Source organism: Euleptes europaea, chromosome 17, assembly GCF_029931775.1.
Source record: "Euleptes europaea isolate rEulEur1 chromosome 17, rEulEur1.hap1, whole genome shotgun sequence".
NCBI lineage: Eukaryota > Metazoa > Chordata > Lepidosauria > Squamata > Sphaerodactylidae > Euleptes > Euleptes europaea.
In genome coordinates, this window is record NC_079328.1 from 40,435,959 (window position 1) to 40,463,911 (window position 27,953).

At 46.8% G+C, this 27,953-nt stretch overlaps 1 protein-coding gene across 1 annotated transcript in view; it reads right to left on the reverse strand.

Annotated features, from left to right (window-relative positions):
* Nucleotides 1-2,186: 2,186 nt before the first annotated feature.
* Nucleotides 2,187-27,953, reverse strand: part of VPS35 (VPS35 retromer complex component) — a 30,827-nt gene continuing 5,060 nt past the window's right edge. The window contains exons 2-17 of the mRNA XM_056862573.1: nucleotides 27,816-27,914; nucleotides 27,412-27,508; nucleotides 25,607-25,730; nucleotides 24,440-24,622; nucleotides 23,203-23,416; nucleotides 21,357-21,440; nucleotides 18,726-18,835; nucleotides 15,823-15,919; nucleotides 14,564-14,712; nucleotides 13,623-13,830; nucleotides 11,732-11,887; nucleotides 8,096-8,218; nucleotides 6,945-7,124; nucleotides 4,837-5,076; nucleotides 3,584-3,727; nucleotides 2,187-2,366 (exon numbers count right to left, since the gene is read on the reverse strand). Of these exons, the coding sequence (XP_056718551.1) occupies nucleotides 2,187-2,366; nucleotides 3,584-3,727; nucleotides 4,837-5,076; nucleotides 6,945-7,124; nucleotides 8,096-8,218; nucleotides 11,732-11,887; nucleotides 13,623-13,830; nucleotides 14,564-14,712; nucleotides 15,823-15,919; nucleotides 18,726-18,835; nucleotides 21,357-21,440; nucleotides 23,203-23,416; nucleotides 24,440-24,622; nucleotides 25,607-25,730; nucleotides 27,412-27,508; nucleotides 27,816-27,914 (2,388 nt within the window). The remainder of the gene's footprint in view (nucleotides 2,367-3,583; nucleotides 3,728-4,836; nucleotides 5,077-6,944; nucleotides 7,125-8,095; nucleotides 8,219-11,731; nucleotides 11,888-13,622; nucleotides 13,831-14,563; nucleotides 14,713-15,822; nucleotides 15,920-18,725; nucleotides 18,836-21,356; nucleotides 21,441-23,202; nucleotides 23,417-24,439; nucleotides 24,623-25,606; nucleotides 25,731-27,411; nucleotides 27,509-27,815; nucleotides 27,915-27,953) is intronic.

Sequence of the window (27,953 nt, forward strand, 5' to 3'; positions counted from 1 at the left end):
TTCGAGTCCCAGTAGCACCTTAGAGACAAACAAGATTTTCCAGGCACAAACCTTCGGGCATCAACATTCCTTTCGTCAAATACATCAGGTACCTGGCGAAGGCAGCTTTGACTCTCGAAAGCTTATACCCTGAAAACCTTGTTGGTGTGACAGAAATCCCAAAACTTGCTATGGTTCAAGAGTGCCACCCAATGTCTGGGATCTTGGACCTCTGGCGATCCCATTAGAATGAGCCCTTCACTTCCATTCCACATTGGACCATCCTGGAAGGCGTAATCCCTTTTGGGCAAAGGACAGTTCTCGGGTTTGGCATTGCCTTTGATTTTCAGTTTGCACATCGGCTCAGATTTTCTAATTTTCCATTCATAGGTCTTGCATGGTGGTGTTTCCCTTGAATGAATCTCTGGTTTGACATTGGGTTGAATTCTCAGGTTGTACTTTTATTGTGTCAGGCTTGCCACCATATCCCACTGTTCTGCTGGGATTCCCTGGTTCTGCATTGGTTCTTTGGGTTTGTTAGTTCCAGCTGTTTTGAGAGGCTTTTGGCTAGGGGTTACTTTGTTTCCTCTTGTGGCTTTGGGGATTCTTTGCCCTGGAGGAAGCATGGAATTCCACCCCCCAAAAGCAAACAATGAAGGATGGCCGGGGCACCTTGTTCAGGGGCCCATAGAATTGGACCTCTTGATCCAATTCAATTGAAATTTGGGGGTTATTTAAAGGAGAGGCACCAGCAGCCAAGACTGCAATTTTGGTGCAATTTGCTCAAAAAACAGCCCCTCCAATCTTCCAGAAAGATTTTCCATAAGGAATAAAACACCTAATAATATAAGGGTAAAGGTAGTCCCCTGTGCAAGCGGCGAGACATTACTGACCCATGGGGTGACGTCATCCCGACATTTACTAGGCAGACTATGTTTACGGGGTAGTTTGCCTTCCCCATAGCAAGCTGGGTACTCATTTTAGTGTCCTCGGAAGGACGGAAGGCTAAGTCAACCTTGAGCCGACTACTTGAAACCAACCTGTTGGGATTGAATTTAGGTCGTGAGTAGAGTTTTGACTGCAGTACTGCAGTTTACCACCCTGCACCACGAAATCTTAAAATACCAAACAGGGATTTGGAAACCAGGAACACTGATATTTTTCAGCTCCCTGATATCCGGATCGGAAAAATACCGAGTTTTTTTCAAGCTATACATCTCTAGCTGCCAATCACAGTAGACCACACTAAGCTCAACACACCAATGTCGTGCCTCGTTATAATGCGATTTCATAGGCTGATGGACGTACTAGGCAGAAGTGATACCAGATGACAGACCGAGTCACTTGTTAATAGCAACTTTTAATGTTTTCACTGGTGCAAATTCATGATAGAACTTGTGTAATGCATTCCTTCTCTCCCCCCACCTGGCCAATTTTACAGTAATGAGGGTTATACATATAACTATACAGACCACAATTCATCTATTACTTTTTCTTAATACTATGTGAAAACCAAAGTTATCGTCTTGATAAATAACGCCCCGTATAACATAGTGGCTCTCACCAAATGTCACAGAGCCTCCATATGCAAAATATAGCTTCTGGGTTTTGAGCAGACTGCTTCAACTCCAAAAACATGCATTAATATATTTGGGGGGAGGGGGAGGAAGTGTGGGAAAAACTGGACGTTACTTAAGCTGCATTTAAAAAAAGAAAAAAGCTGAAAAATCCCATGTACAGGCAAGTGGGGGGAGGGAGGGGGAATCTCTGTAAAAATAAACCAAATACACATCTATAACACTTGAAAATAGAAAGACAGATTAGATGTTAGAGCGGGGGGGGGGCGGGAAATGAGCGGAACAACTGATCTGGCAGGAAGTCAATTAGACAACGGAAAAGAAAGCGCCTCGAATGCCGCAGGAATATATATTTTTTAAACAGAAGGGCTTCAGTCATGATAATTTCGACGGTGTCGATTGAGCCGTTGGTCCAAACTGCTGAAACGTTTGGGAAAAGCTGAATGGGTCACACTGCAGCCGGGGGGGGGGGGGGCAGAAAAGCAACCGGGGAGCCTAAGTTGGCACTTCCGAAAGGCACAATCTATGAATTCTAGCGTAAGAAAGAAAAAAAATCATGTACTGTGTGTAAATGAGAAAGGTAAGCAGAAAAAGTGTGCACGCAGGCTCTTCCTTTTCCTTTTTTTTTTTTTAAATGACCAGCCCTTCGTAGATGGGCCCTTCGGACTCCGGTGACTCTCTCCTCAACCGCAAGTGCTCCAGCGTGTTATGAAAGTGTTTGTTGATTTGCTCCGTCTCCTCGGTCGATTCCAGGTTCGGGAGATCTTCGCGGATTTTTTGAACGAGCTGATTCAAAACCTGAATTGTCACCTAAAAATACAGAATGCAAAAGGGGGGGAGAATTAGGCCAGACATAGTTATAACAACCTACAGAAAAAAGAAAGAGAGCATTCAGAATATTAGGAGGGAGAAGAGACTTCCGTTGAGATGGGAGATTTGCCGAGGTTAAATTTCATGGCTAACAAGGTTTGTAGCCCACTGATGCTTAGAGAAACATAAAAATTAAGCTCCAAATTGAACTACCCAGTTGTTTCCAAGCCATGTCAAAAAAATCTCTGCCCCCCCCACCAACAACAAAACAAAAACCTAGGGAGAAGGTTAGCAATGGCAGAAGTTCCCGGGGAAAAGGTTCACCTTGCCCACAGCGCTCAATTTTCCTCCAAGATGAATTCAATAGCATCCCAAGCCTAACTGAACTTTACGTGCAAACGTGGGCAACGGAATCTCAACAAACTGCATGATTGCTGCGAGGCATCTCTTAGCGGAGGCCATTTGGAGTCAAGGAGGAACCTAACCTTGTCACCTAAGTTTCACCTAACCTTTTCCCACTCTGCAAACTCTTACCCCAGAAGTTTCCACCCTTGTGATTCCAGACAAGAATTTGCAACCATCCACCATTCCCATACCCCCCCTCTCCTTCCCACCACACCGCTCCCCTTCTCCCTCATCCTCCCACATTAACACACGCCTGCTTTAACTCCTCTTCACCAACAGTGGATTGAACACATGAACACAGAAAGGGCCCCTGCTCCCTGGAGCTGCTCCCCAAGGGAGGGAGAAAAGGCCCGCCCAGCCAGCCTTCTCTGTATACGGCTTGTCCAGGTCCCTCCTTCCTCAAGCCCCACCCCACATAAGGCTCTGCCACCTCTCGCTCGGCCATCGCCCCAGCAGGAATTCTCCCGGTGAGGAGGGGCTATGGCTCAGTGGTAGAGCATCTGTTTGGCATGCAGAAGGTCCCAGGTTCAATCCCAGGCATCTCCAGTTAAAGGGACTAGGCAGGTAGGTGATTTGAAAGACCACCGCCTGAGACCCTGGAGAGCCGCTGCTGGTCTGAATAAACAATACTGACTTTGATGGACCAAGGGTCTGATTCAGTGTAAGGCAGCTTCCCCCCCACCCCCCAGTCTGCACCTACCCTTCTCATACCACTTTACAGGAAAGAAGTGGCAGGCATCTAGACACAACATTTTGTTTGGAGCCTTAAGACACTGAAGCACGGCGGTATTCTTCAGCTTAGCATCACTTACCGCGTCATTTTCCTTTTCATAGAAGTAGATGTATCTGTTCAGGATCTCAATGAAGAGCTGGACTTGGAGAGAGGGGTCCATGCACTGGTTGGCAATCTTTAACGCCTTCTTCAAGCACTCCATGACCCTCTTCCCACCGTGAAGCTAAGGCAGTGAGACAAGAGAGGCTGGTTGCCACTTCGGTATCAACATGCTCCCCAAGCTCCCCCACAACACTTTGTGACTCCTAGAAACTTGCTGGCTGACCACGGGCCAGTCACTCTCAGCCTCGTCCCTAGCTAGGACTTCAACGGGAGACCTCCAAGGAATACCGGGGGGGGGGGGGCGTGATGCAGAGGCAGGAAATGGTGAACCACCTCCGAATGTCTATTGCCTTAGAAATCCTATGGGGATCACCCTGAGTCACCTGTGACTTGACAGCAAAAAAAATAAAAGCAGTCCTTTGCTTTGTTCCACCTACTTGGGCTACTGAGATTTTTAAAAAATATGTACTGAAAATCTATTAACACAAACAAAAGATATAACAGCACAGCATTTCATCCTCCCAACTGTAGAAAAAAAAAACTCAAAGAGGTGCTTGTAAAAACTCACAAAACACAAAGAAACGCTTTCTCTTGCCCTGTTACCCCCCCAAAAAATGGCCGAGACTCAATTTATATGAACACTGAAATTATCTCTCTGGGTCCTTCACTAATATGTTAATTTAATTAATTAGGCAGTATTCCACACAGGATGAAACAAGATGAAGTGTGGTTCCTCAGTGGAACAGGATTCCTCAGGAGGTGGTGGAGGTTTTTAAGAAGAGGTTAGATGGCCATCTGTCAGCAATGCTGATTCTGTGACCTTAGGCAGATGATGGGGGGGGGGGCACCTTGGCCATCTTCTGGGCATGGAGTAGGGGGTCACTGGGGGTGTGGGGGGGGAGGTAGTTGTAAATGTCCTGCATTGTACAGGGGGTTGGACTAGATGACCCTGGTGGTCCCTTCCACCTCTATGATTCTATGAAGATTTACGGAAGAAGGCTTGAGTCGCAGGGCCTGCTATGTCGCCAACACCCTTCCGGACTATCCACCTACACAGATTTATTCAGAAGTCAAGCCAACAGCATTCAGCAACACTTACTCCCAAATATGTGAGCAGAGGACTATGACCCAAGAAGTCTTCCGTTTGAATCTAAACGGGCCAGACCCCCCCCCCCAATATAAAAAGGTCGCAGAGAACCCAAAATGCTCGTTCTTCAAGCCGCCTCTCACCTCTTCTCCGTTCTTGTCCGTGTTCCGGCCGGACCAGAAGAGATGGGCGCAGGTGCTGACGGCCCGGCACTGATCCGGCTTCTTCAACAGCTTGGAAGCGGCCAGGGCGCACTGCGTCCTCAGGGGCTCGTGGTTCTCCTCGCCAAAGCACTTCATGCGCTCGAACGTCCCGATGATCAAGGTGATTGCGGCCAGCTGCGCTTTAGAATCGCTGATTTCGTCTTCGTACAGAGAAAAGGCCTAATTCGGACAAGCAAGGAGAGTGGGCGTTAAGTAGAAAGTTCTGATTGCCACTTTCCCTTCTGCAAATAAAAACACTCAGCTGTCGCTAATTTGTCTTTTCTTTAAGTCCTCTGCCGCTCGCAACAGCCACCAACAGATGGTGCGCACTCATCCCCATAAGCCTGCATTTATTTGTTTTCTCATCCCCACTTGATAAGATCAGGATAGCCCAACGTCATCAGATCTCAGAAGCTAAGCAGGGTCAGCCCTGGTCAGTTCTTGGATGGGAGACCACCAAGGAAGTTAAGGGGTGAGATGCGGAGGTAGACAATGGCAAACCACCTCTGTTTGTCTCTTGCCTTGAAATCCCCATGGGGTCGCCATAAGTTGGCTGTGACTTGACAGCACTTTCCACCGCCATAACGTATAAGGGGGAAAGTACTGGATGTTGCACTAAGATCTCGTGCGCTAAGTCCCTTTAGGTTTCCGCTCATGCACTGCTGGATCCAAGCTTATTGTGAGGGGACGAATTGTGAGCTATAGAGCAGAAAGGCTGGTACGATCCAACCAAAGCACTGATCAATTTATGCCAAAGAAACAAATCAAAGAAATCACACTTTTGAGTTCTATAAAAAGGTAAATGTAAAGGTCCCCTGTGCAAGCACCGGGTCATTCCTGACCCATGGGGTCGTCACATCCCAACGTTTCCTAGGCAGACTTTGTTTACGGGATGGTTTGCCAGTGCCTTCCCCAATCATCTTCCCTTTACCCCCAGCAAGCTGGGTACTCATTTCACCGACCTCGGAAAGATGGAAGGCTGAGTCAACCTTGAGCCGGCTGCCTGAAACCAACTTCTGTCGGGATCGAACTCAGGTCGTGAGCAGAGCTTTTGACTGCAGTACTGCAGCTTACAACTCAGCGCCATGGGGCTCCTTGAGTTCTATAGGGCACCTCCATTCCCACCAACAGCTGAAATTGAGAAGCTTGAGTGTATCTCAGTCCCCTTGCCCCGGGGGAATACAGCCCACCTGCTGCACTAAGATTTTTCCAGTTCCAGTGCAAAAAGAGCACCTGTATGCAAAGGAGCATTTAGGCGTAACTTGATCATAACTTTCGGTGTATCTTCAAAGCTGCTTAGTAAACTACTGATAGAGTAACAGCCTTATCATTGCCAGACAACAGATAGATTAAGTGATAATCATGAGGACATACCGGAATGGGTGACATCAATGGAGTAATCAAAGAAGATCTCATAAAAGGTAAAGGTCCCCTGTGCAAGCACCGTGTCATTCCTGACCCATGAGGTGATGTCACATCCCGACGTTTACTGGGCAGACTATGTTTATGGGGTGGTTTGCCAGTGCCTTCCCCAGTCGTCTACACTTTACCCTCAGCAAGCCGGGTACTCATTTTACCGACCTCGGAAGGATGGAAGGCTGAGCTGACCTTGAGCCGGCTACCTGAAACTGACTTCCGTCAGGATCGAACTCAGGTCATGAGCAGAGTTTGGACTGCAATACTGCAGCTTACCATTCTGCGCCACGGGGCTCTTATAGAAGAATATAAATCACAACTGAATAAAAAAATGGGTAAGTGTTTCTGTCTTTGCCTTTTCACACAGGCAGACTCTCAGTTCGATTGGGGTTTTCAAAAATCTGCCAGTTAATTCATTAAGGGGCAAGGCATTGTGTCTGGCCAAGAAGAAAAGTCTGCGAGAAGTTGGAATGGTTAAGAATTCAAGAGGATCTGGGAGCACTGGAAAAGATAGGATGCTTTGTCCCCAGAAGGAGGGTGCGCATTTCCTTATGGCATCACCACACAGTTCAAGATTTTTAGGCCGGCCTTGACTTGGTTTTTTAGAAGGTACGGAATGTGGATCCCCCCACCTGGGACATGAACTCGTAGGCCACCGTCTCGTGGTTCTCAAACCCGATCTCCCCGGCAGCGAGCGCCCCCTGGAGGAAGAGCCGCAAAGGAAGCTCCGCCAGCTCGGCTTTGATCAATGCACTGATTGTCTGGTGCGCAAAGGAGAAGATCTTCTGGCATTTCTTCTCCCACTTGTCATCCTAAACGAAAAGAAAGAAACACGGAGGCAGAAATGAAAACTTAGGGGTTGGAAATTCAGCAGAGAAGGGGAATCAAACGGAGCAAGAAGGGGCACCTGTAACACCCCACTGAAGGAACGATCCATTCTGCAGTGAGAATCTGAATTCTTCACCCGGAATGATTTACAGGGGGAGAGAAAAGCAAACCGGTATGTAAAAATTTATCATTTGATGTAACGCATGTGTTTTTTGTGCCAGTTTCTGGATACTGATGACCTTCGGTTAGTGAACAGGCCTTCCCCCCCATGCAACATCAGAAAGGGGGCAGGAAGCAGCGAGAAACACCTCCCTGGGACCGAGCTTTGGTGGAGGGCAACCCCACCCTCCAGCTGCAGATAACAGCCAGCTGCCTGCTTAACAGTGGTTAAGAGTGGTGGTTTGGAGTGGTGGACTCGGATCTGGAGTTTCCCCACTCCTCCACGTGAGCGGTGGAGGCTTCACTGGTGAACTGGATTTGTTTCCCCACTCCTACACACGAAGCCAGCTGGGAGACCTTGGGCCCGGTTCACTCTCTCAGCCCCACCCACCTCCCAGGGTGTCTGTTGTGGGGAAGGGAAGGTGATTGTAAGCCAGTTTGAGCCTCCCTTAAGTGGTAGAGAAAGTTGGCATATAAAAACCAACCCTTCTTTTTCTTCCCTCCCTCCAGATTCCAACCACTAAAGGGGGGGGGAGGAGAGTTGGGGGGAAAGAGAGAGAGAACACGAGGCAGTCCCCTCTGCTCCAACATTCCCAGACCAACCCCATTCACAGAGAGCACTCTTATTTACTCTTTGCATATTGCTAAATTTGATGTTTTGCGACGTTTTAGCCATTTTACATAAACCATTTCAAGGGCGCTTGGGTTGAGAAGCAGGGTAACGCTAAGACAAACACATGGGCCACTTCTGGGGTCTGCCCCCCCCCCAAACAGCCAAGTCAGTTCACACACTCACCACTTTGGAGTTCTCCTTGTAACGGAACGCGAGCTGGTAGGCCACGAAGACCAAAGGCGGCAGCGTGAAACGGATGCGCTGGTTCCCCCCCGCGCCAAAGTGTTTCCGAGCAGTGTTTAAGATCTAAAACAAGGGAAAAGTTCGTATGTTGAAACAGCCAGGCCCGGAGTGACGTGGAACATTTCAAAAGAACAACTCTGCATGTTAAAGAATATGAATCAAGAGAGTTGGATATGGAAGAAGCAACTGGACATCCCGGGGCAAAGCAGGAGAGGAAAAATCAAGGGTGGGAACAGCAGCCCACCACCCCACGTCCTGTTTTGGGGGCTCTAGAGCTGGAACTGTTCTCAATAAATTCCATTTCTTATACATCACATTTTTTAAGAGATTACATTAAAAAAAACCAGTAACTTTCAAATAGTCATCCTTTTCAAAGGAAGAAAGTGAGTTGCGAAGCGTCCCGCTCTTCTCGCAATTTCAGTAAACGCTAATGACTCACTTTCCTCGATACTACTCAACAAGCAGTATTAAACCTCTTCATTTCCTCTATTCAGTAAGTCAGGCAGCTGGAAGGAGGGGACGGAGAGGAGGTCGACAGGATGTTTTTTTAAAAGCGGCACTTTCTGCCAAATGATGTCAATGTGCTTCCCTCCTTTCTTGACCCTCCTCAGAAAGGGGACCCACGACAGCTCAGAAGGGGCGACCACACAGCGTGAGAATCAACATTAAAAATCAGAAACGTCAATTTAAACCATCAAACATTAACACTAGACCTCCTTTCTTCTAAAGAGCTCAAGGAGAAGTACTTGTCTCCCCCTTCCTTTTTTTTTTGTCCTCACCAACAACTTTGTGAGGTTGGCCAGCCCACACACTCAGCACATTTCATGACAAAGCAGAGATTTGAACCTAGGCCTTTCAGATCCTAGTCCAATACTAATCACCACACCACTAGAAAAAGTACTCATAAAACAGCCTATGCCAGTACATAAACCCCACATGCTTTAGAAAAGCTTTGCAAAAACGTTAAATGGAATTAATTTTGTAAGTCACCTTGGCCAGGTTTCATGGAGAAGCGGCATAAATATTTTCTAAATAAAATAATAATAAAACAATGGGCATGTTTTCAGAGACCAGAGGCTCTTTCTGGTTGGCCATACCAGATCTGGTGTGGAGAGAGTGGACAGGGAGAAGCTTTTCTCCTTTTCTCATAATACTAGAACATTGTTTTCCTATTGTTAATGCCAATAAAAGTACTGTTTACTGTTACTAGAACATGGAGTCATCTGCTGAAGTTGGAGGGTGAGAGATTCAAAACAGATAAAAGGAAGTATTTCTTCACACAACGCATAGTTAAACTGTGGAACTCCCTGCCCCAGGATGTGGTGATGGCTGCCAACTTGGAAGACTTTAAGAGGGAAGTGGGCATGTTCATGGAGGAGAGGGGTATTCATGGCTACTAGTCAAAATAAATACTAGCCATGATGCATATTCTCTCCAGTATCAGAGGAGCATGCCTATTATATTAGGTGCTGTGAAACACAGGCAGGATGCTGCTGCAGGTCTTGTTTGTGGGCTTCCTAGAGGCTCCTGGTTGGCCACTGTGTGAACAGACTTCTGGACTTGATGGGCCTTGGTCTGATCCAGCGTGGCTTGTTTTATATTCACAGCAGAAGAGAAAAATTTATGCTCTGAAATTAGTAATTCACTGTAATCCATGGGTGCTCTTGGACATGATGCCCAAGGTGTTGTGTGTTTGTGCATTTCCTACACACTTTTGGACAATGTCTCATGTTTTCCATTTATCCACTGTTACTTTTTTGATTTTGTGAAATCTGTAATACCTGGGATGCATTACCATATAGTTCTATGTTTGGAAACTGCTGCCAGACTCCAGCAAACGACGAACACTCTATTCAACTCTATTCAATTTTTTCGCAAGGACCAGCTACTGAAGAACTGGGACATAACTAGATTAGTGACGTTAACAACTCTCCAAAGACCATCTTATAAAATTACCAACTGCAAATCGGGGTCAGAGACCAATATGTCTGCTCGTAATACGGAAATGTGAGCCAGATGACAAATTTTCAGAACAGACCCATCCATTGCAATTATTTTAATCGCAAATGTGTGCATGTGTGTGCGCGAGAGAGATGACCCACTGCTAAATGAAAAAGAAGGATTGCTGCTTGATAAAGAAAGATTCTCCTCTGCCTATCTCTAGGACATGAGTATGAACTAGGTGTACTCGGGGCTGGGGACACTTCACACACGGAAGAAAACTGAAATGATGCCCAGTACCACCTAGACAAGGGGTGTCAAACATAAGGCGCGAGGGCCAAATCCAGCCCCTGGAGAGCTATTATCTGGCCCGCGAGCCAGCCACCTGCCTCCCCCCACTCTTGATCTGGGCTGGCGAGGCAGGGCCTGGCCCGACCAAGTGACATATCTGGCCCTCGTAACAATTGAGTTTGACACCCCTGGCCTAGACCTTAACTAGTTAGGCAAATCTGCTTAATTTTCTTAACTGCACCTTCCCCCGTGACCACCATGTGCCCCCAAAATTTTAGTGGTGGAACGGACTGCAGCAATTTGGACAATCATGTTTCAGGATGTCCTCCTGTATTAAAAGCTCCCCCAAATACACAGTAAGAAATGAGGATGGGCAAACAAATGTTTTCTCCCTGGCTTCTTTTCTACTTGCGTGGAAGTGTTTACGGGAAGAAACAAAGTTAGGATCCATCAGCCATATTCCGAAGGGGTGCCCTCCCAGTCTACCACCTCTGTTTTACCAACTCCTTCTCTCGTATGGTCTTTACCTAGCTACCCTTGCTAAGTTACGAGATTGCTGAACTTCTTACCCCATGAAATTTTCAAGACTAGAATCCCACCCCCTCCTCATTTCTGAGCTCAGATCCTCGCAAAGGTGTATTTTATGCCCAGTGCCTAAACTTACCAAAGATGTAGGGATACGTTTTTTTAAACCCGCACATTTCTTATCCCTTTCCCTAGATTTAACAGCCACTGGCTACCCATCAACCACTTTACACTTTAAAAAAGGGAAATGAAATTTAATTTTTCTTTGACACTATAAAGAGAAAAATCGCGACATCTCTCACACAGTTGACCAATCTATTTGACAGTAGATAACGCATTAACCGCTTCTCAGAAAGTATAGCTGTTTTATCCAGGGAGTGACATATTTATTTCATGCAACATTATTTTGTGGACATGCTAAAAAAACGTGGGCTAGGGAGTCTATTTGATCTGGACAAAATGGACATTTTCGTTCTTCTGCAGTAATTTTATTGTATCACACATTTAAATTAAAATAAAACTCTGTGCTTTTCCCCCGTGCTACAGCTGAATCACAGTAAAGGTTCTGCTCTCACCACAGTAGCAAAAAGCCATAGTGCAGCAGCAGAGAGACTGGCAAGAGGGTTCCAGATGCAAGACAAGACAAGACAGGGAAAAATCAAAGCTGCCTGGTCATGCTCCAGATGGTGAACCTTCTCCGAAACATCTAGCCCTATCCTTGCTCGTTAAATCTGCAGACACACAGCATATACGTAGTCCTGAACATATCACCAGAGAATTACACACTGGACTCTGAAGGGTGCAACGAAGCATCCGTACCAGGTACTGTTGATCAGGATCATCGGAACGAAGGAGGTGAATGAACCTCCCCACCAGGCCCTGCTCATCGGCAAAATCCTCAGGATCTGGGTCTTCGGCAGGCTGATCCGGCTGGTCCTGGATCAGCGTGGATACTAGATTCATGATGGAATCCACCTACGGCGGGCAGACAAGGTAGCATCAGGTGTGAAAGCACTGCGGCTCTGAATCAGAGCTCCGGGAAGACGATAACAGCATAACTGTCCGAACGAAGGCAGACAGAAAACTGAACCCGTTCATGAAGGGATTGGCAATCTCACTTTAATGGTTAAAAGTATCTGAGCCAGGAGTGAAGGCGAGCGGCTAGGCTTCAGGGAGGCAAGATGCAGAAATGGGGAAGGATCATAGGGAGGGGCTGTGGCTCAGTGGATGAGCATCTGCTTGGCGTGCAGAAGGTCCCAGGTTCAATCCCAAGCATCTCCAGTTAAAGGGACTAGGCAAGTAGGTGATGTGAAAGACCTCTGCCTGAGACCCTGGAGAGCCATGGAGAGGGGCCGTGGCTCAGTGGTAGAGCATCTGCTTGGCATGCAGAAGGTCCCAGCTTCAATCCTCAGCATCTCCAGTTAATGGGAGTGGAGAGCTGCTGCCGGTCTGAGTAGACAATACAGATTTTAAGGGACCAAGGGTCTGATTCAGCATAAGGCAACTTCATGTGTTCATGCATGTTCATCACCCCATGTATACATAAACAGGCCAGACACATCACACCTGACACAGCTCCAATTTGCCAGGTGTAAGGATAAATCTAGCCACGCAATTTGCTCTACCCCATAAGTGCCACATTTGCCCCAAAACCACCTACCCAAACTGATATTGAAAGGCAAATGCAATCGACCAGCTGTCCTCCCGTTTCAGACAACACATCCCAAGTACTAAGTCATCTTTTGCAAAGAGATCAAATACTTATTTCACTCATTATAATGCACATCAATCTCTGACTTTTGTCTTCTGGGTTTTTTCCTGTTGTTATTCTGTCTCTCACAGCTACAATAGACCTACCATTAAAATTATGGACTGGTCATTTCTTTGTCAGAGGGCAAACGAGCAAATTCAGCAGGGGATCAAATACTTTTTTCCCTCACTGTAGATCTGCATGGTTTTCACCGTTCAGTTAAAGCATGAACTGGTCAATGGAGGAAAATATTTTTTTAATTCTCCCAAAAGATACTCCATACCATGTAATTAGACCTCCCATTTACCCAACCCAGGCAAGGAATTACCCACCCCCAACCCCCTACCCCCAAGGAGCCGAGGAGAATGAGAAAAGTGGCCCTCATGTAGTGACATTCTAGGAATTGCCCCTAATCTCTCTGTGGTAAAGAACACAGACTAAAGGTGGCAGCCTAGAACACCACCTGGAAGTGACATCACCTCCACCCCAAATTTCACCCTTCCCAAGCACTAACACCCCAATTTTCCCCACATTTGCTGAGACAGCATTGGGAACCCTACACACGCTCTATAGCGAAGATGCATTTTCTTAATTTAATGCACCAGAAGTCTACCTATGTTAAAATATTCCTCCACTGAGACGAGCGTTAGCTGGCTATGATTCCATAGGATGGGCAAAGCTCAGTGGCAGAGCATCTGCCTGGCATGCAAAAGGTCCCAGGTTCAATCCCCGGCATCTCCAGTTAAAGGGACTAGGCAAGTAGGTGATGTGAAAGACCTCTGCCTGAGACCCTGAAGAGCCGCTGCTGGTCTGAGTAGACAATACTGACTTTGATGGACCGAGGGTCTGATTCAATATAAGGCAGCTTCAGGTGTTCATATGTTCAAGGAACCATTTTCATCCTTTCTAATACTACAATTCTGCAAAACATCTAGCTGCTGGCTCGTGCCGTTTCCTTACCTGATCTTGGGAGACGATTTCTGTGTTATAGTCCAGCACGTTGCTGAGCACGTAACAACTCATGCTCTTCCTGGACTCGTAGTCGAAGTACTCAAAAAGGGGGTGGAAATGTTTCAGCTTCAAGACGGTCAGGACGTTGTTGTAAGTATCAACGGGGATCTTCAAGAGCCGAGTCAGCTCCTTTGAAACAGCGCTGCTTGTCGCAATGCTAAAGGCACACGCGGGAGACAGAGAAAGATAACGGCTTGACACCGGCCCATTCCACCCACCCCCAATTACAAATACTGCCTTGTAGGCTACACTCATGGGGCATGGTGTTGGACTAGGCCTGGGGAAATCCAAAGTCAAACTTCCACTCACCACGAAAAGCCAGTATTGTGTAGTGGTTAGTGCAGGAGTGTCAAACATACGGCCCGCAGGGTGGATCCGGCCCCTTGAGAGCTCTTATCTGGCCTGCAAATCAGCCGAGGCAGCCACCTCCCCCCAGTCCCAATCTGGGCTGGCGAGGCATGGCCCGGCCCAACCAAGTGACATTCATGTCATATCCGGACCTCGTAACAAATGAGTTCAACACCCTGGGTCAGAGTGTCAGACTAGGATCTAGGAGACCCAGGTTGGAATCACACTCTGCCATGGAGCCAGTCACACACTCTCAGCCTAACCTACCTCACAGGGTTGTTGTGAGGACACGATGGAGGAGAGGAGACCAATGTAAGCCGCATTGGGTCCCCATGGAGAAAGGTATAAATGAAGTCAATAAATAAATGAATCTCACTGGGTGGTCATGGGCCAGTCTATTTTCTCTCAGCCCAAACGCCCTCACCAGGTAGTCGTGAGAATAAAAGGTAGGGGAGAATTGGGTGTGCCACCCAGAGTTCCCGGAAGGCCGGGACAGAACAAAAATGTGCTAAACAAACACGCAGAAGGAGACAGCCTCTCACTGTTCCAGATTCAGCTTATTGAAGATTTCCACCGTCGTCTCCAGGACTTTGTCCACATAGTCGACACGATCCGGGTAGCACTTCATGGCCAGGTTAATGAGAGAAACTTGCAAGGACACCACGTCTTCCGAAGGCATGTCTTGCCTGGACTGAAATTTAAACCAGTGCAGATGGGGACAAGCAATTAACAGGGGTCAGCTACTAGTTCTGTCGATTTATGACAGGATTCGTAACTAAACTTTCTACATTGTTTCTTCACCATTCTACCATTCTTCACGATGCATACCTATTCTCTCCAGGATCAGAGGAGCATGCCAATTATATTAGGTGCTGTGGAACACAGGCAAGATAATGCTGCTGCCCTCAGTCCTGTTTGTGGGCTTCCTAGAGGCCCCTGGTTGGCCACTGTGTGAACAGACTGCTGGACTTGATGGACCTTGGTCTGATCCAGCATGGCCTTTCTCCTGTTCTTATGTACATTCTTTGTTAGCAATACGCATGACGCTGCCTTACACTGAACCAGTCCATCAGTCAGTAAGCTCAGTATTGTTTACTCAGACTGACAGCAGCTCTCCAGGGTCTAAGGTAGAGGCCTTCAACCTCACCTACTCCCAGATTCATTTACCTGGAGATTTAACCTGGGACTTTTTGTAAGCCTAGCAGATGCTCTACAGCTGAGTCAGGGCCTTCCCCAATGGCAACAGAGTGCTCTGCCCTGCCCCACACCAATCTCCCCCCGCCACCATTAAAAAGCCTTTCACATCACCTATTACCTGGTCCTTTTAGCTGGAGATATCAGGGATCGAACCAGGGACTACCTGCAAGCCAAGCAGTTGCTCTACCACTGAGCCATGTCCCATTTCCCCCCCACCAACAATGAGAATTTGCACTTTAGAGACTCATGGTGTAATTCACATCAAACCTTGGCTTCCCCTTCCCCCCAGTCTTCCCCATAAAATAATCCCAGTATGATTTCCCCTTCACATATCTACCTGAAGAAGTAAGCTGAGACTTAAGACAGCCCATAGGAAAATAAAAGTTGTTAATCTTCAAAGCTGCCACTGGACATCTGTTTTATTTCCTTTGTTTAAGGAGAACCGAAGCCCTAAACCACTGCAATGGTGTGTTTATATTCACACTAGGTCCGGCAACCAGACTCCAGCACAAAGTCACCCACAAATAACCTGCTGCATTAGGGGAGCTAGGATAAATCCATGATCTGAGCCTCCCTTAGCGAGATGAGCCAACCCTGAACATACCTGTATGACAGTAGCCACCTGCTGGGAGAAAATGTCAAACAGCTTAATATCAGTGGGGATTCCTGGTCCATCTTCTCGATGAGCGAACAGCGCAAGCCTGAAGCCAGAGAAAAGATGTTTCACACAGATGCAGATTCTTGGCCAAAATGCTACAGCTCTGTTTTAGTTCAGTTGTGATTTTTAAAAATAGTAATAGTAAGAGCCAGCGTGGTGCAGTGGTTAAGAGTGGTGGACTCTGATCTGGAGAACCGGGATTGATTCCCCACTCCTCCACATGAGCAGCGGACTGTAATCTGGTGAACCGAGTTGGTTTCCCCACTCCTACACATGAAGCCATCTGGGTGACCTTGGGCTAGTCACAGTTCTCCTGGAGCTCTCTCAGCCCCACCTACCTCACAAGGTGTCTGTTGTGGGGAGGGAGATTGTAAACCGGTTTTATTTTCCTTAAAAGGTAGAGAAAATCAGCATATAAAAACTCTTCTTCTTCCTAATCGTGTGCTGTCAACTCATGGTGACCCCAGGACCATGGGATATTTGAGGCATGAGATGTGCGGAGGTGGTTTGCCATTGCCTGCCTCTCCATAGCAGCTCTGGTCGTCCTTGGTGGTCTCCCATCTAAGTACTGATCATGGCTGACCCAGCTTAGCTCCTAAGCTCTGACAACATCGGACTGGGCTTGCTAGTGATTTTTGAAAAAATTAATCACTTGTTTTCATTTGTTCCCTACGTTTTTGGGATGTTTTTGGATAGGCCTCCTGTTACAAGCCAATTTGCTAAGCGGTGGATTTATAACGCCAGAAGAGGGATCAAGCACCACTCCGTGACGAGACCGCAAGGACACGGTTTCTCATATTTTATTGCTATGCTGCGGCTCGGCATGCATGTCCCCAAAGCAGCTTACATAAACACCCAATTAAAATACAATTTAAAAAAGTCACCAAAGTCGTCTGCCAACAGATTAAACAACAGGAGAGACAGGTACAGATAACAACCCCGGCTCAACTAATTAATGCCAGCGTACCACAGGGCCCCGTCTTCCATGAAAGCTCATAATGCCAGCAGCTTTTAAAGCTGCAGGATCAGAATATTAATTATGGGTTTTTTTAAAAAATGCTGAAGTTCACATACTTGAGCCATAGGTTTACTTGGAAGGCAATCCTATTGTAGCAGCCTCCCAAGTAAGCATGCTTGACATTGAAACGTTAGGGTTATCTTTTAGAGAAGAGCTGCGATTGCCTTAAAAACACTATTCGACCTCAGCTGCCTGCAAATCTATTATCTCTCTTAAGGAATTAAAGATTGCAAAGAAGGAACAACACAGCTTACTAATGCCCTCAAGACCCTCAACTAGGGTTGCCAGGTCCCTCTTCGCCGACGGCTGGAGATTTTGGGGCGGAGCCTGAGGAGGGCGGAGCTGGGGGAGGAGAGGGACTTCAATGCCATAGAGTCCAGTTGCCAAAGTGGCCATTTCCTCCAGAAGTACCACTCTCAGGAGCGCACCTCCTCGAAAGATTACAGCTTTATCATTTTCAAGATTCCAACACCTCTTCCTTTCATCTTCCAAGGCGAAAGGGAATAAGAAGTTACCTCTGTTACCCCAGCCTCACAGTTGGCCCTTCACCGCTCAGATCTCAACTCTTTGCCTCACAGACCTGCCACTGTGCTTTCCTCTCTGCATGGTCAATTTCATCTCCCAAAGCAGCTTCTTTGCCCTAGAACAACCCCCCTTCCACCTGCTTCTCTTCAGGACAAGCTCTTATGTCCCATTGTCTTTTCATAGGCTTATTTTCCGTTTTATGTAGGCAGGTTTGCTAGGGAAAGGTTTTCGGGTGTATTTCCCGCATTGCTCTTTCCATTCCGTAATTTTATTGCTACCTCCTCTATAGCGCATTAATTTGGTCTCTTTCTGTTTATAACATTAAAAACCCCTTTTGTTCAAGTGTCTTTTCCCCCTTGTTTTTCTGAGTGTTGATATGGAATCTGGACTTTGGACTGGCTTAAGATCCCAAGTGTAAAGGTGCCCAAAATACACACACTTATTCTGTGCAAGCAGAGGTACCTATTTGCAAGTTATGGCCCTGATAAGTGTATACCTCTTAGAGTAATATTGCCTTAACATTAGATGTGTTTGCCGAAGATACCAGTTTAAGATTTGGGGTGTGGGGGAAGGCTGACTCTCTCAACAAGCACAGTGCTTGTTACATTGCGCCCACGTCTCTCGATATTTAAACCGGCTTGGGAGAACTGGGTGTTCTAAAGGGGAACATGGCAAAAAGAATCACGCAAAACTATAAACAGCCAGAAAAAGGCTTTTTACATAACTACTTTGGCAAAGCGATTTCAAGAAATTTTCGTTTTTTAAAAAAAAAACACCCTACTCCCAAGAAAAAGAAGCGAGAACTAGGCAGCATGCTTTGGAAAAGCAATTTGTAAGTATTTCTCCCACACAATCAACTGCTACCACGTGTGATTTTTTTTCTTACAAAACCAAGAAAAAGAATTATAGAAGTACCTACGAGCATGGGAGGCAAGAATACATTGCATGTAACCAAGAAGGGGGCAAAAACTTGCATTTCTTCTTTATTCAACTTTCCCTCCATCAGCTCTAACCCCTAATCGATGATATACTGATATTCCATGCACTGATATTCATGCACTGCCATGACAAAGTGAGCATTCTGTGATATCACAGCAGCTCGACCAATGGTTAGGAGCCAATTCCTAGCCGAAATCAACAGACTGTCGGGAAAGGGAATGATGGGGAAACCATCCCAAGAAGTTAACAGGGAGGGGGAAAATAGCGCTTTGCAGATTCTCCCGCCACCCATGGATGAATGTACAGGCTTTCCCGGTACCCTAACCCTGCAAAGACATCCTCTCCTTGACACGGAATATGTACTCACCTGTCAATTAATGCAATGATAATGTTTTTGACATTCACGTTTTGGTGCAACTCTGCACACGCTCGAAGAAAAGGATTCAAGGTCTGGAGGTGAAATTCGTCTGGGAAAACCTAGAGACAGGGGGGGGAAAAAGAGTCAATTGTTGACTGAACCCTTCTTCCTGCCTGAATCTACCATATACCGATTCTGTGGATGCTTATTTTTTTAAAAAAATTATAAATAGAACATACATTCTGACCAATTTAGTTCCCTCTGCTTAGATGTGCAGATTTGCCACCATGCAGCTGCTGTCCTTACTGTACTTATGAGAGGTTGAACAAAATTTGAACCCAGGTCTGTGCTTTTAAAGAAAAAGACGATGAAGAGTTGGTTTTTATACCTCGATTTTCTCTATCTTTAAAAAGGTGAAGGTCCCCTGTGCAAGCACAGGGTCATTCCTGACCGATGTGGTGATGTCACATCCCGACGTTTACTAGGCAGACTTTATTTTTACGGGGTGGCTTGCCAGTGCCTTCCCCAGTCATCTTCCCTTTATCCCCAGCAAACTGGGTCCTCATTTTACCGACCTCGGAAGGATGGAAGGCTGAGTCAACTTTGAGCCGGCTACCTGAAACCGACTTCCGTCAGGATCGAACTCAGGTTGTGAGCAGAGCTTGGACTGCAGTACTGCAGCTTACCACTCTGCCCCAGGGGCTCTTTCTCTACCTTTAAAGAGTCTCAAACTGGCTTACAATCGCTTTCCCTCCCCCACAACAGGGACCTTGTAAGGCAGGTGAGGCCGAGAGGGTTCTGAGAGAACTGTGACTGGCCCAAGGTCACCCAGCAGGCTTCATGTGGAGGAGTGGGGTATCGAACCCGGTTCTCCAGATGAGAGTCCACCTCTTAACCACTACACCATGCTGGTGAGCACTGGATCATACCAGAGGCACATGGGGGCAGCTATTCCCATTACCTCTGTCTGTTTCCTCTTTACAGCCCATACCAAAAGTGGCCTGTCAGGAAAGATTTGATTGGCTCGGTTCAGATGGCACGGTTCGGATGGCACTCGCCCAATCACTCTCCTATATATGACAGACCAGTGATAGAACTTCTGCCTTCTCTCTTATCATACCTGCCCTTTCTCAGAAACCACATGTCATGAAAGGCATGCAAAAAGCCTGCGTGGTATAGTGGTTAAGAGCGGTGGTTTGGAGCAGTAAACTCTTATCTGGAGAACAGGGTTTGATCCCCCACTCGAGCGGCAGACACTAATCAGGTGAACCGGGTTGGTTTCCCCACTCCTCCACATGAAGCCAGCTGGGTGACCTTGGGGCAGTCACAGTTCTCTCCGCACTCTCCCAGCCCTGCCTACCTCACAAGGTGTCTGTCGTGGGGAGGGGGAGGGAAGGAGATTGTAAGCTGGTTTGATTCTGGATATAAACATAGTTTTTTAAGCAATGATGTGTGTGTTTTTCCCCCCATTGAGTTCACTTGCTATTGATACAGGTCCCCTTTCACCTTTGCAGGCATTTTGGAGAGCCAGTGTACCCAATAACGTTAAAAGAATTTAAGAAGAGGCCTTCTGCATCAGACCAATGGTCCATCTAGTCCAGTATCATGTGTCCCATAGTGGCCAACCAGATGCCACCAGAAAAGCCACAAGCAGGAATCCTGAGGGCAAAGTCTGACCCTGCTTTTGCCCTCCCTCAAAACTGGTATTCAGAGGCCATCATGCCTAATAGAAGAGGTGGACTCTAATCTGGAGAACAGGGTTTGATTCCCCACTCCTCCACATGAGCAGCAGACGCTAATCTGGTGAACCAGATTAGTTTCTCCCACTCCTCTGCATGAAGCCAGCTGGGTGACCTTGGGCCAGTCACAGCTGTCTTAAAGCTCTCTCAGCCCCACCTACCTCACAGGTGCCTGTTGTGGGGAGGGGAAGGGGAAGGTGATTGCAAGCCGGCTTGATTTTTCCTTAAGTGGTAGAGAAAGTCGGCATATCAAAACCAATGCTGCTGCTTCTTCAAAAATAAATCCAACGAGGGCAAACCCAGACTGGATACCAGATTCCTGGACTCCCACCATGTCGATCAGGCCTACGCCCACTGAACATTATGTGCAAAAGCTCTGTTCAAATGCACTGCCCACATGTGGATGTCGCAGGCAAGCTGAGTGGGCAGGAAGGGACGATGAGATCTCCATTTCCCCACCACAGAGAGCAGCCGAAACTGAAGATCCAATGGGTAGCCATGTTAGACTGTCACTAACAGTAGAAAAGAGCAAGAGTCCAGTAGCACCTTGAAGACGAACAACATTTCTTGCAGAATATGAGCTTTTGTGAGCCACAGTATCTGAAGATGTGAGCTGTGGCTCACAAAAGCTCATACCCTGCAATAAATTTTGTCAGTCTTTAAGGTGCTACTGGACTCTTGCTCTTTTCTACTGTTAGTTAAGATCCAAAGTAGACCATTAAGGTATGGCAGTTTCTACAGCTTGCAGTACACCAGGGAGAGGCAACCCCCTCCACCGTAGATCCCCTCTGATTTCTGTTCAGTGATTTCCATCACAGCAAAAGGATCCACAGGAAGAGAGATGCCGCAATGCCACTTATGACCACAGAGGTTGATCGAATCAAGCCCCCGGTGTGCCTACCTGTATGATACACTCCATGAGGTATTCTTGAGCTAGCGCATCCCTGCAATTTACAACCTGCTCCAGTATACCAGGCAAAACAATCTGGGAAGAGGGAGAAAAAGAGAACTATTAGTTTCCCCCTCTCCTTCCCTCAGCAACCGCTTGCTTATTTAAGATGTTTTTACAGAGGCTTTAAGCAGATCTCTGAAGAGGCAGCTCACACAATTAACAGAAGGGGGGAGAACCATTAAAACCACAAAAACATTAACATCCACAACTATTACAACCCAGCAGCATAAAAACCATGAACCCATACGATTCCCATGTACACTCCAACAAGGATTTAAATATTGGCTTTATCTTTTTTGTTTGTTCTACCCAGAATTAAAGTATCCAAGATGAGGATTTTTAAGTAGTACTAAGTTTGCTTTACTTTTTTCTATATCTTCCCTTTTTCTTCATGAGGAAAAAGGAACATGCCAGCACAAATCAGTCTTATGATATGTAGTGACATATTGCAGAGGACAGCTGCCATTAACAGAAACACCAACTGATCAAGTCAACGCATGAACACATGAAGCTGCCTTATACTGAATCAGACCCTTGGGCCATCAAAGTCAGTATTGTCTAAGACCGGCAGCAGCTCTCTGGGATCTCAGACAGAGGTCTTTCACATCACCTACTTGCCTAGTCCCTTTAACTGGAGATGCCAGGTATTGAACCAGGGACCTTCTGCATGCCAAGCAGATGCTCTACAAACTGAGCCACAGCCCCTCTCCGCTGAGTGTTGCTCAGCTTGTGTTTCCCAAGTAACACCTGGAAAACGGCCTCTCCAGGTGTTAAACACAAGCATCCAAAATGGTTGTCAGGACAAGAATGACGATAAACATGCAGACATTACATTTTCAGAGCAGTGGGATGGACTGGAAAAGTCTTCCATTCAATCCAAATGTAGTTTATTTTATTCATGTATTACTTCGATTTTTGACTCGCCCTCCCTGGCAGCACCAGGCTCAGGGCAAGTTATAACATTAAAACAATATACAATCATAATAAATCTAAAAACTCCAAAATGACAATTCTTCAGTGTAAAGTATAACCTAAACATTAGATGGCGCTAAAATACAACTCGCCGAGGGAGCAGATACAGACCAGCCCCTTGTAGTTCCGAACAAGTAACAGGTAAAAGGAGGGGGTGGCAGGGAGGCTGTTACTGATAACATCCCTGGCTGTCCTCAATTGTAGGCCTGGGGGAATAGCTGTTTTACAGGCCCTGCGGAACTCTCTCAGGTCTCGCAGGGGCCCGATATTGCTAGGCAGAGTGTTCCACCAGGCGGGAGCCAGGGCCGAAAAAGCCCCGGCTCTTGCCGAGGACAGGGGCACACTCTTAGGGCAGGGGACCACCGGCAGATTAGCATCTAACGAACGCAGTGACCTTCCAGGGGTGTACCAAGAGAGGCAGTCCTGCAGGTACGAAGGTCCCAGATCGTGTAAGGGTAGTAAAATGAGGGAAAGTCAGACCATTTTGCAGCAGCAAGACTGATTGGCTAGTGCCTATGCTGCCACCTTAAAACCTCCATCTCTCCCCAGTCCCTGGAGAAGCCTTTCAATTTTAAGCAAGCATTCACTCAAGAACATTTTTTTTTATATGTCATGGTCATAAGGGAGCAGGATAAACGCTATACAAATCTTTATAGGGGATTGTTATTTGAGTAATAAAATATATTTTCACCTATTTTTCAGCCTTGGCCTTATTTTTTTTATCTCCTGCGACTGGTGCAGTCCTTTTCTTTCTCCTTGCATTATTAAAGCAAGCCAGCCCTTAGGGAGGTACCAAGATGCAGAAAAAGAGGCCCCTTCTCACCTGCTTGTATCTTTCTACGTTGACTCCCTCCAGCTGGCTGAGACGGACCAAATTGGTCCCCACCAGGATTCTTAGCTCCTGCCTCTCTCGCTCTCTCTTCTCCCGGTCCCGACTGTGCCCTTGGTGCTGCATTCGCACCCAGAGCTTGTTCATCTCCGCAAAGTTCAGCAGTACGAAGTCCATGGAGTCGCTGACATCCCCGGTGGTTTCTTCACTGTGAGCCAAGAGAATAAAGCAGTGATTTCTTACCCGTATGAAAAGGACACGAGAACAAGATGGCGGGGCTGTGGCCTGTGAACCTCTATTGCCATGAAAACCCTATGAAGGTCGCCATAAGTTGGCTGCGATTTGATGGCCCAAAAAAACCAAACTGTAAACCATTTTTTTGGTCGAAAGGCGGCTTCAAAATGCACCGAGCAAACAAATGTCCAGCCAGTGATGAAGCCAAGATTGCTGTTATTTTCTTTCTTTCCCCCGTTCTTAGACAGAGGTCTTGAACAATAAAACTTAAATAAGACCCATCTCTAAAAACACCTCCCTTCATCTCTTCAACGCAGCCTCCAAAAAAGAGCAACAAAAATAAGTACACTGAGGGTCAGAGTCCTCTAAGAGGAACTGAACCATTTGCTCCAAAGTTGCTCGAGAAGATGTGGACCATTAGTTAAATGCAGCTTACCACTCTGCGCCACGGGGCTCTAGGAAGGCCTAGAACTCTAATTCACCTCTCTTTCCTGGTTTCCTGCTTCGGTGCCCTTTTCCTCAACAACCTCATTTACAAAAGTTGCCCCACACAACCAGTTGGACAAGAGTCTGAGTTCAAATCCCCACACAGCCATGAAAGCTCTGAGTGACCCCAGGTCAACTGCACATCTCCTCAGCCTAACCTACCTCACAGAAGAAGAGCTGGTTTTTAGACGCTGACTTTCTGTATCACTTAAGGAAGAATCAAACCGGCTTACGATCACCGTCCCTTCCCCTCCCCACAACAGACACCCTGTGAGGTAGGTGGGGCTGAGAGAGTGTGACTAGCCCAAGACACCCAGCTGGCTTCAAGCACAGGAGAAAGCAAATCCAGTTCACCAGATCAGCCTCCACCACTCATGCAGAGGAGTGGGGAATCAAACTCGGTTCTCCAAATCAGAGGCCACCGCTCCAAACCACCGCTCATAACCACTACACCACAGGTTCATTGTGAGGGTGAAATGGGAGAAGGATTTACAAAAATAGCCCCTCTTACTCTGTTTGCTCTCCGTCATCAGGCAAGATATTCCGTGTGCACTGAAGGAGGTAGTTGCGGAGAAAGAGGCCTCGCAGCGGATGCTGGACCCCACGACACATTTCCACCAGGTCTTTTAAAATATCCTTCCTGGACTGAGGGAAGGACTTCACGTAGACAACCCCGACTGTTATCAGTAAATAGCTGGAAAGATCAAAAGAGGAAGTGACTTTAAAAAAAAAAGAGAATATCCCACTAAAAATAGGAAAGCACGTGCCATAATGTTTAGTAGTAAAGTCACGCAAGAGAATCCCTTCTAGTCTTCTGAGCACCATTCCTTCCATACCCAGAATCCTCCAGTTCATAGAATTATATGGGGCCAGCAGTGTCATCTAGTCCAACCCCTTGCACAATGCTGGAAATTCACAACTACCTCCCTCACACACACTCCCTACTCCATGCCCAGAAATTGCCAGACCTGGGATTCGGTGAGTTATAGGCTTACGTAAGAGCAACCAGGATCACAGCCCATCTAGTTCCCCACAGCGGCTAACCCTGGATGCCTCTAGAAGGCTTAGAGCAGGGCCTCCCAAGTCGAAGCCTGGCATTATAGCTGCTACAGCAGCAACCAGTATTCAGATACACACTGCCTCTGAACATGGAGGCTCCATTCACCCATCCTCCACAACTGTGTCTGAAGCCCGCAGAAAAGCCAGATCTTTGAATTTTTAAAAAGTCTTCTCAGCCCCTTTCTGATCATCCTCATTCCTCTATTGGCATACAAACACAATTCAAAAGGTTACAAAAGGAATGGAAATGTTACAAGGTGCCCTTTATAATATGGTTAAAAGGCCGTTACATTGAGAAATACAGTTTATTGATACTGCCATCTAATTAGCTTTTAGATGCGGGCTTTTAAAGCAAACTTTAAAAACTGCGTCACCGTCTCCAATGTTTGGGGCGAACAACTGTTTAATAGAGAATGTTAAAAGAATCTGAGACATTCAGTCTATTTACCAACAGGGCAGCCCCCCTCTCAATGCAGGCCGCAGCATAAAGAGGGCTAGTGCATTTATTCCTTTGAGTCGTTTGGTCGCACTTTTCCTCACACAACCGCAAAGAAGACTGCTAAAAATTAAAATCTCCAATCAACATAAACGAAGAGACACAACGTCCTGCTTCACTCACAGGCGTGGGATGATGTTCCCGGCGTATTGCACCAGCTCGTAGAGATCCGCCACCTTCCGCCCTTTGGCGAATTCTTCTGTCAGATACACCTCCATGTAGTGCAGCTCGTCGGAAATGGCCATATCTGCCCCTTTCGGTTAAGGATTAACAAGTGCCTAGAGAAACACCTGGGGCATCATCGTCACCCAGCGATGCCGAGAGGGAACAGAAACATCCCAGAGAACCCAAAACAGGTGACGTGAACAGCCAGGGACAGAAGGAGGCATTTCAGAGACCAAAGGGGTTGAGCTAAACACTGTCTACTGTAACAACTGCTATTTTTATTCTATATTGTGCACAAATGTATTTAAAAACACAGAACAGGCTTCTTTAAAAGCACATCGTTACAAATATTACTAACACATAGCAGTTTATGTTAGTACATAAACAGTGCATCCCTAAGGAGAGTTACTCCAGTCTAAGGGTATTCATTTCAATGGGCTCACACTGGAGTAACTCTCCTTAGGAATGCACTGAAAATGACCAAAATCTGACTGGCCTTCCTCATCAGTCATACATACACAATTTTACAATACACATCCTGACATATACACAATATTACCGACACAACTGTGATGTGTTGGTAATATTTGTAACTGTGTTTGTGCTTCTAAAGGAGTCTGTTATTTTAGGCCCTCTTTTTTAAAATACATTTGTGCACAATATATAATAAAAATAGATTTAGTGGTTGTTATATTAGATAGTGTTTAGCTCAACCCCTTTGGTTTCCTTTGACTTTTAGGTTGAGAGGGGCCATGGCTCAGTGGTAGAGCATCTGCTCGGCTTGCAGAAGGTCCCAGGTTCAATCCCCGGCATCTCCAGTTAAAGGGACTAGGCAGGTAGGTGATGTGAACGACCCCTACCGGTCAGAGTAGACAATACTGACTTTGATGGCCCAAGGGTCTGATTCAGTATAAGGCAGCTCCATGTGTTCATGAGTTTGTTTGTTCCCCTTTTTCTTCAGTTGGCATTTCAGAGACCACCAGGAGAACAGTCTGTCTGCAGTTAAGGGGAATAACTGGACAGACTAAAACTGAGCCTGCTGAGAGGTAATGGCAGAAGGAACGGAGAGGGAAGAGAAGTCGAGCTGTTTCTGCTGCGCTCACCTGCCGGCAGCACCCTTCAGCTTTCATCTAGGACTTCTTTTTCAGGACTGCCGCCTGACCAAAGAAGCCCCGTCCCCCTGGGGTCTGCATTTTGGGCAGCTCAGCAGATCGGGATGGGAAAGGCAGGGCAGTTCTGTCCTGCTGGTAAACAGGCCTTCCGTTGGGGGGAACCAAACTTTGGAGCCAGGTTTTTTAAAAACTGCCTGATCAGTCGAGGGTTTTTAATCGCAGCACAAGGTTTCCAAACAAAGCACGAGAATTTATGGACCGGGGGTTGGAACAGGAGAAGGGTTGGTTTTTATATGCCAACTTTCTCTACCGCTTAAAGGAGAATCAACCCGGCTTATAATCTCCTTCCCTTCCCCTCCCCACAACAGACACCCCGTGAGGTGAGGCTGAGAGAGCTCTAAGAGGGCTGTGACTAGCCCAAGGTCACCCAGCTGGCATCATGTGGAGGAGTGGGGGATCAAACCCAGTTCTCCAGATCAGAGTCCACAATTCCAAACCACCGCTCTTAACTACTGCACCGTGCTGGCTCTTATATACCTTAAAGACCACCTCCTCCCATATGAATCCACCCATATACTGAAAGGCAGAAATGTTTTAAATAAATAACGTCAACTTCACCCCCCAGTGCACCCACCAACGTCCAGAGGATACAGAGTTCGTAATAGCTCTTTGGGGACAACAAGGAAGTCCGTAACTCACCCAGCATGTTGGAGGCATGTTTCAGAGCATCCATTAACTTGCTTTTATCCTAAAAACGACAGTAAGAACAAAAGATCACCTGTTCTTTCCTTCCCACAAGCATAAGATTTTGTTGGTAGCTTTCGAGCAGACCCTATAGAGTGCCCCTTGGAAGCGTCATTCCTCTTTTTCAAATGGCCTCTTCGTCAACCCTTCGAGCATGCCACGCCATTTAATTTTATAAAGCATCAAAGCCACCGTTTCAAAGTGGTGCTCGGGGACAGCTTACAGCAACAACACATGCCAGAAAGGTTGGAGGAAACTCCCCTCCTCTTCACAAACAAAAGAAGGCAAAAACGTAGCCCAAACGTTCTTACCAAGCATCGCTTCATTTGGAAAGACTGGACTTTAACGGCCTGAATAGCTTCGTCCAGGAGTTTCTCCTGCTCATCTTGCGGGGACTGCTGTGTGGTCGGCTGCAGAAAGAAGGGAAAATTAGGAAGATTGATCTCACA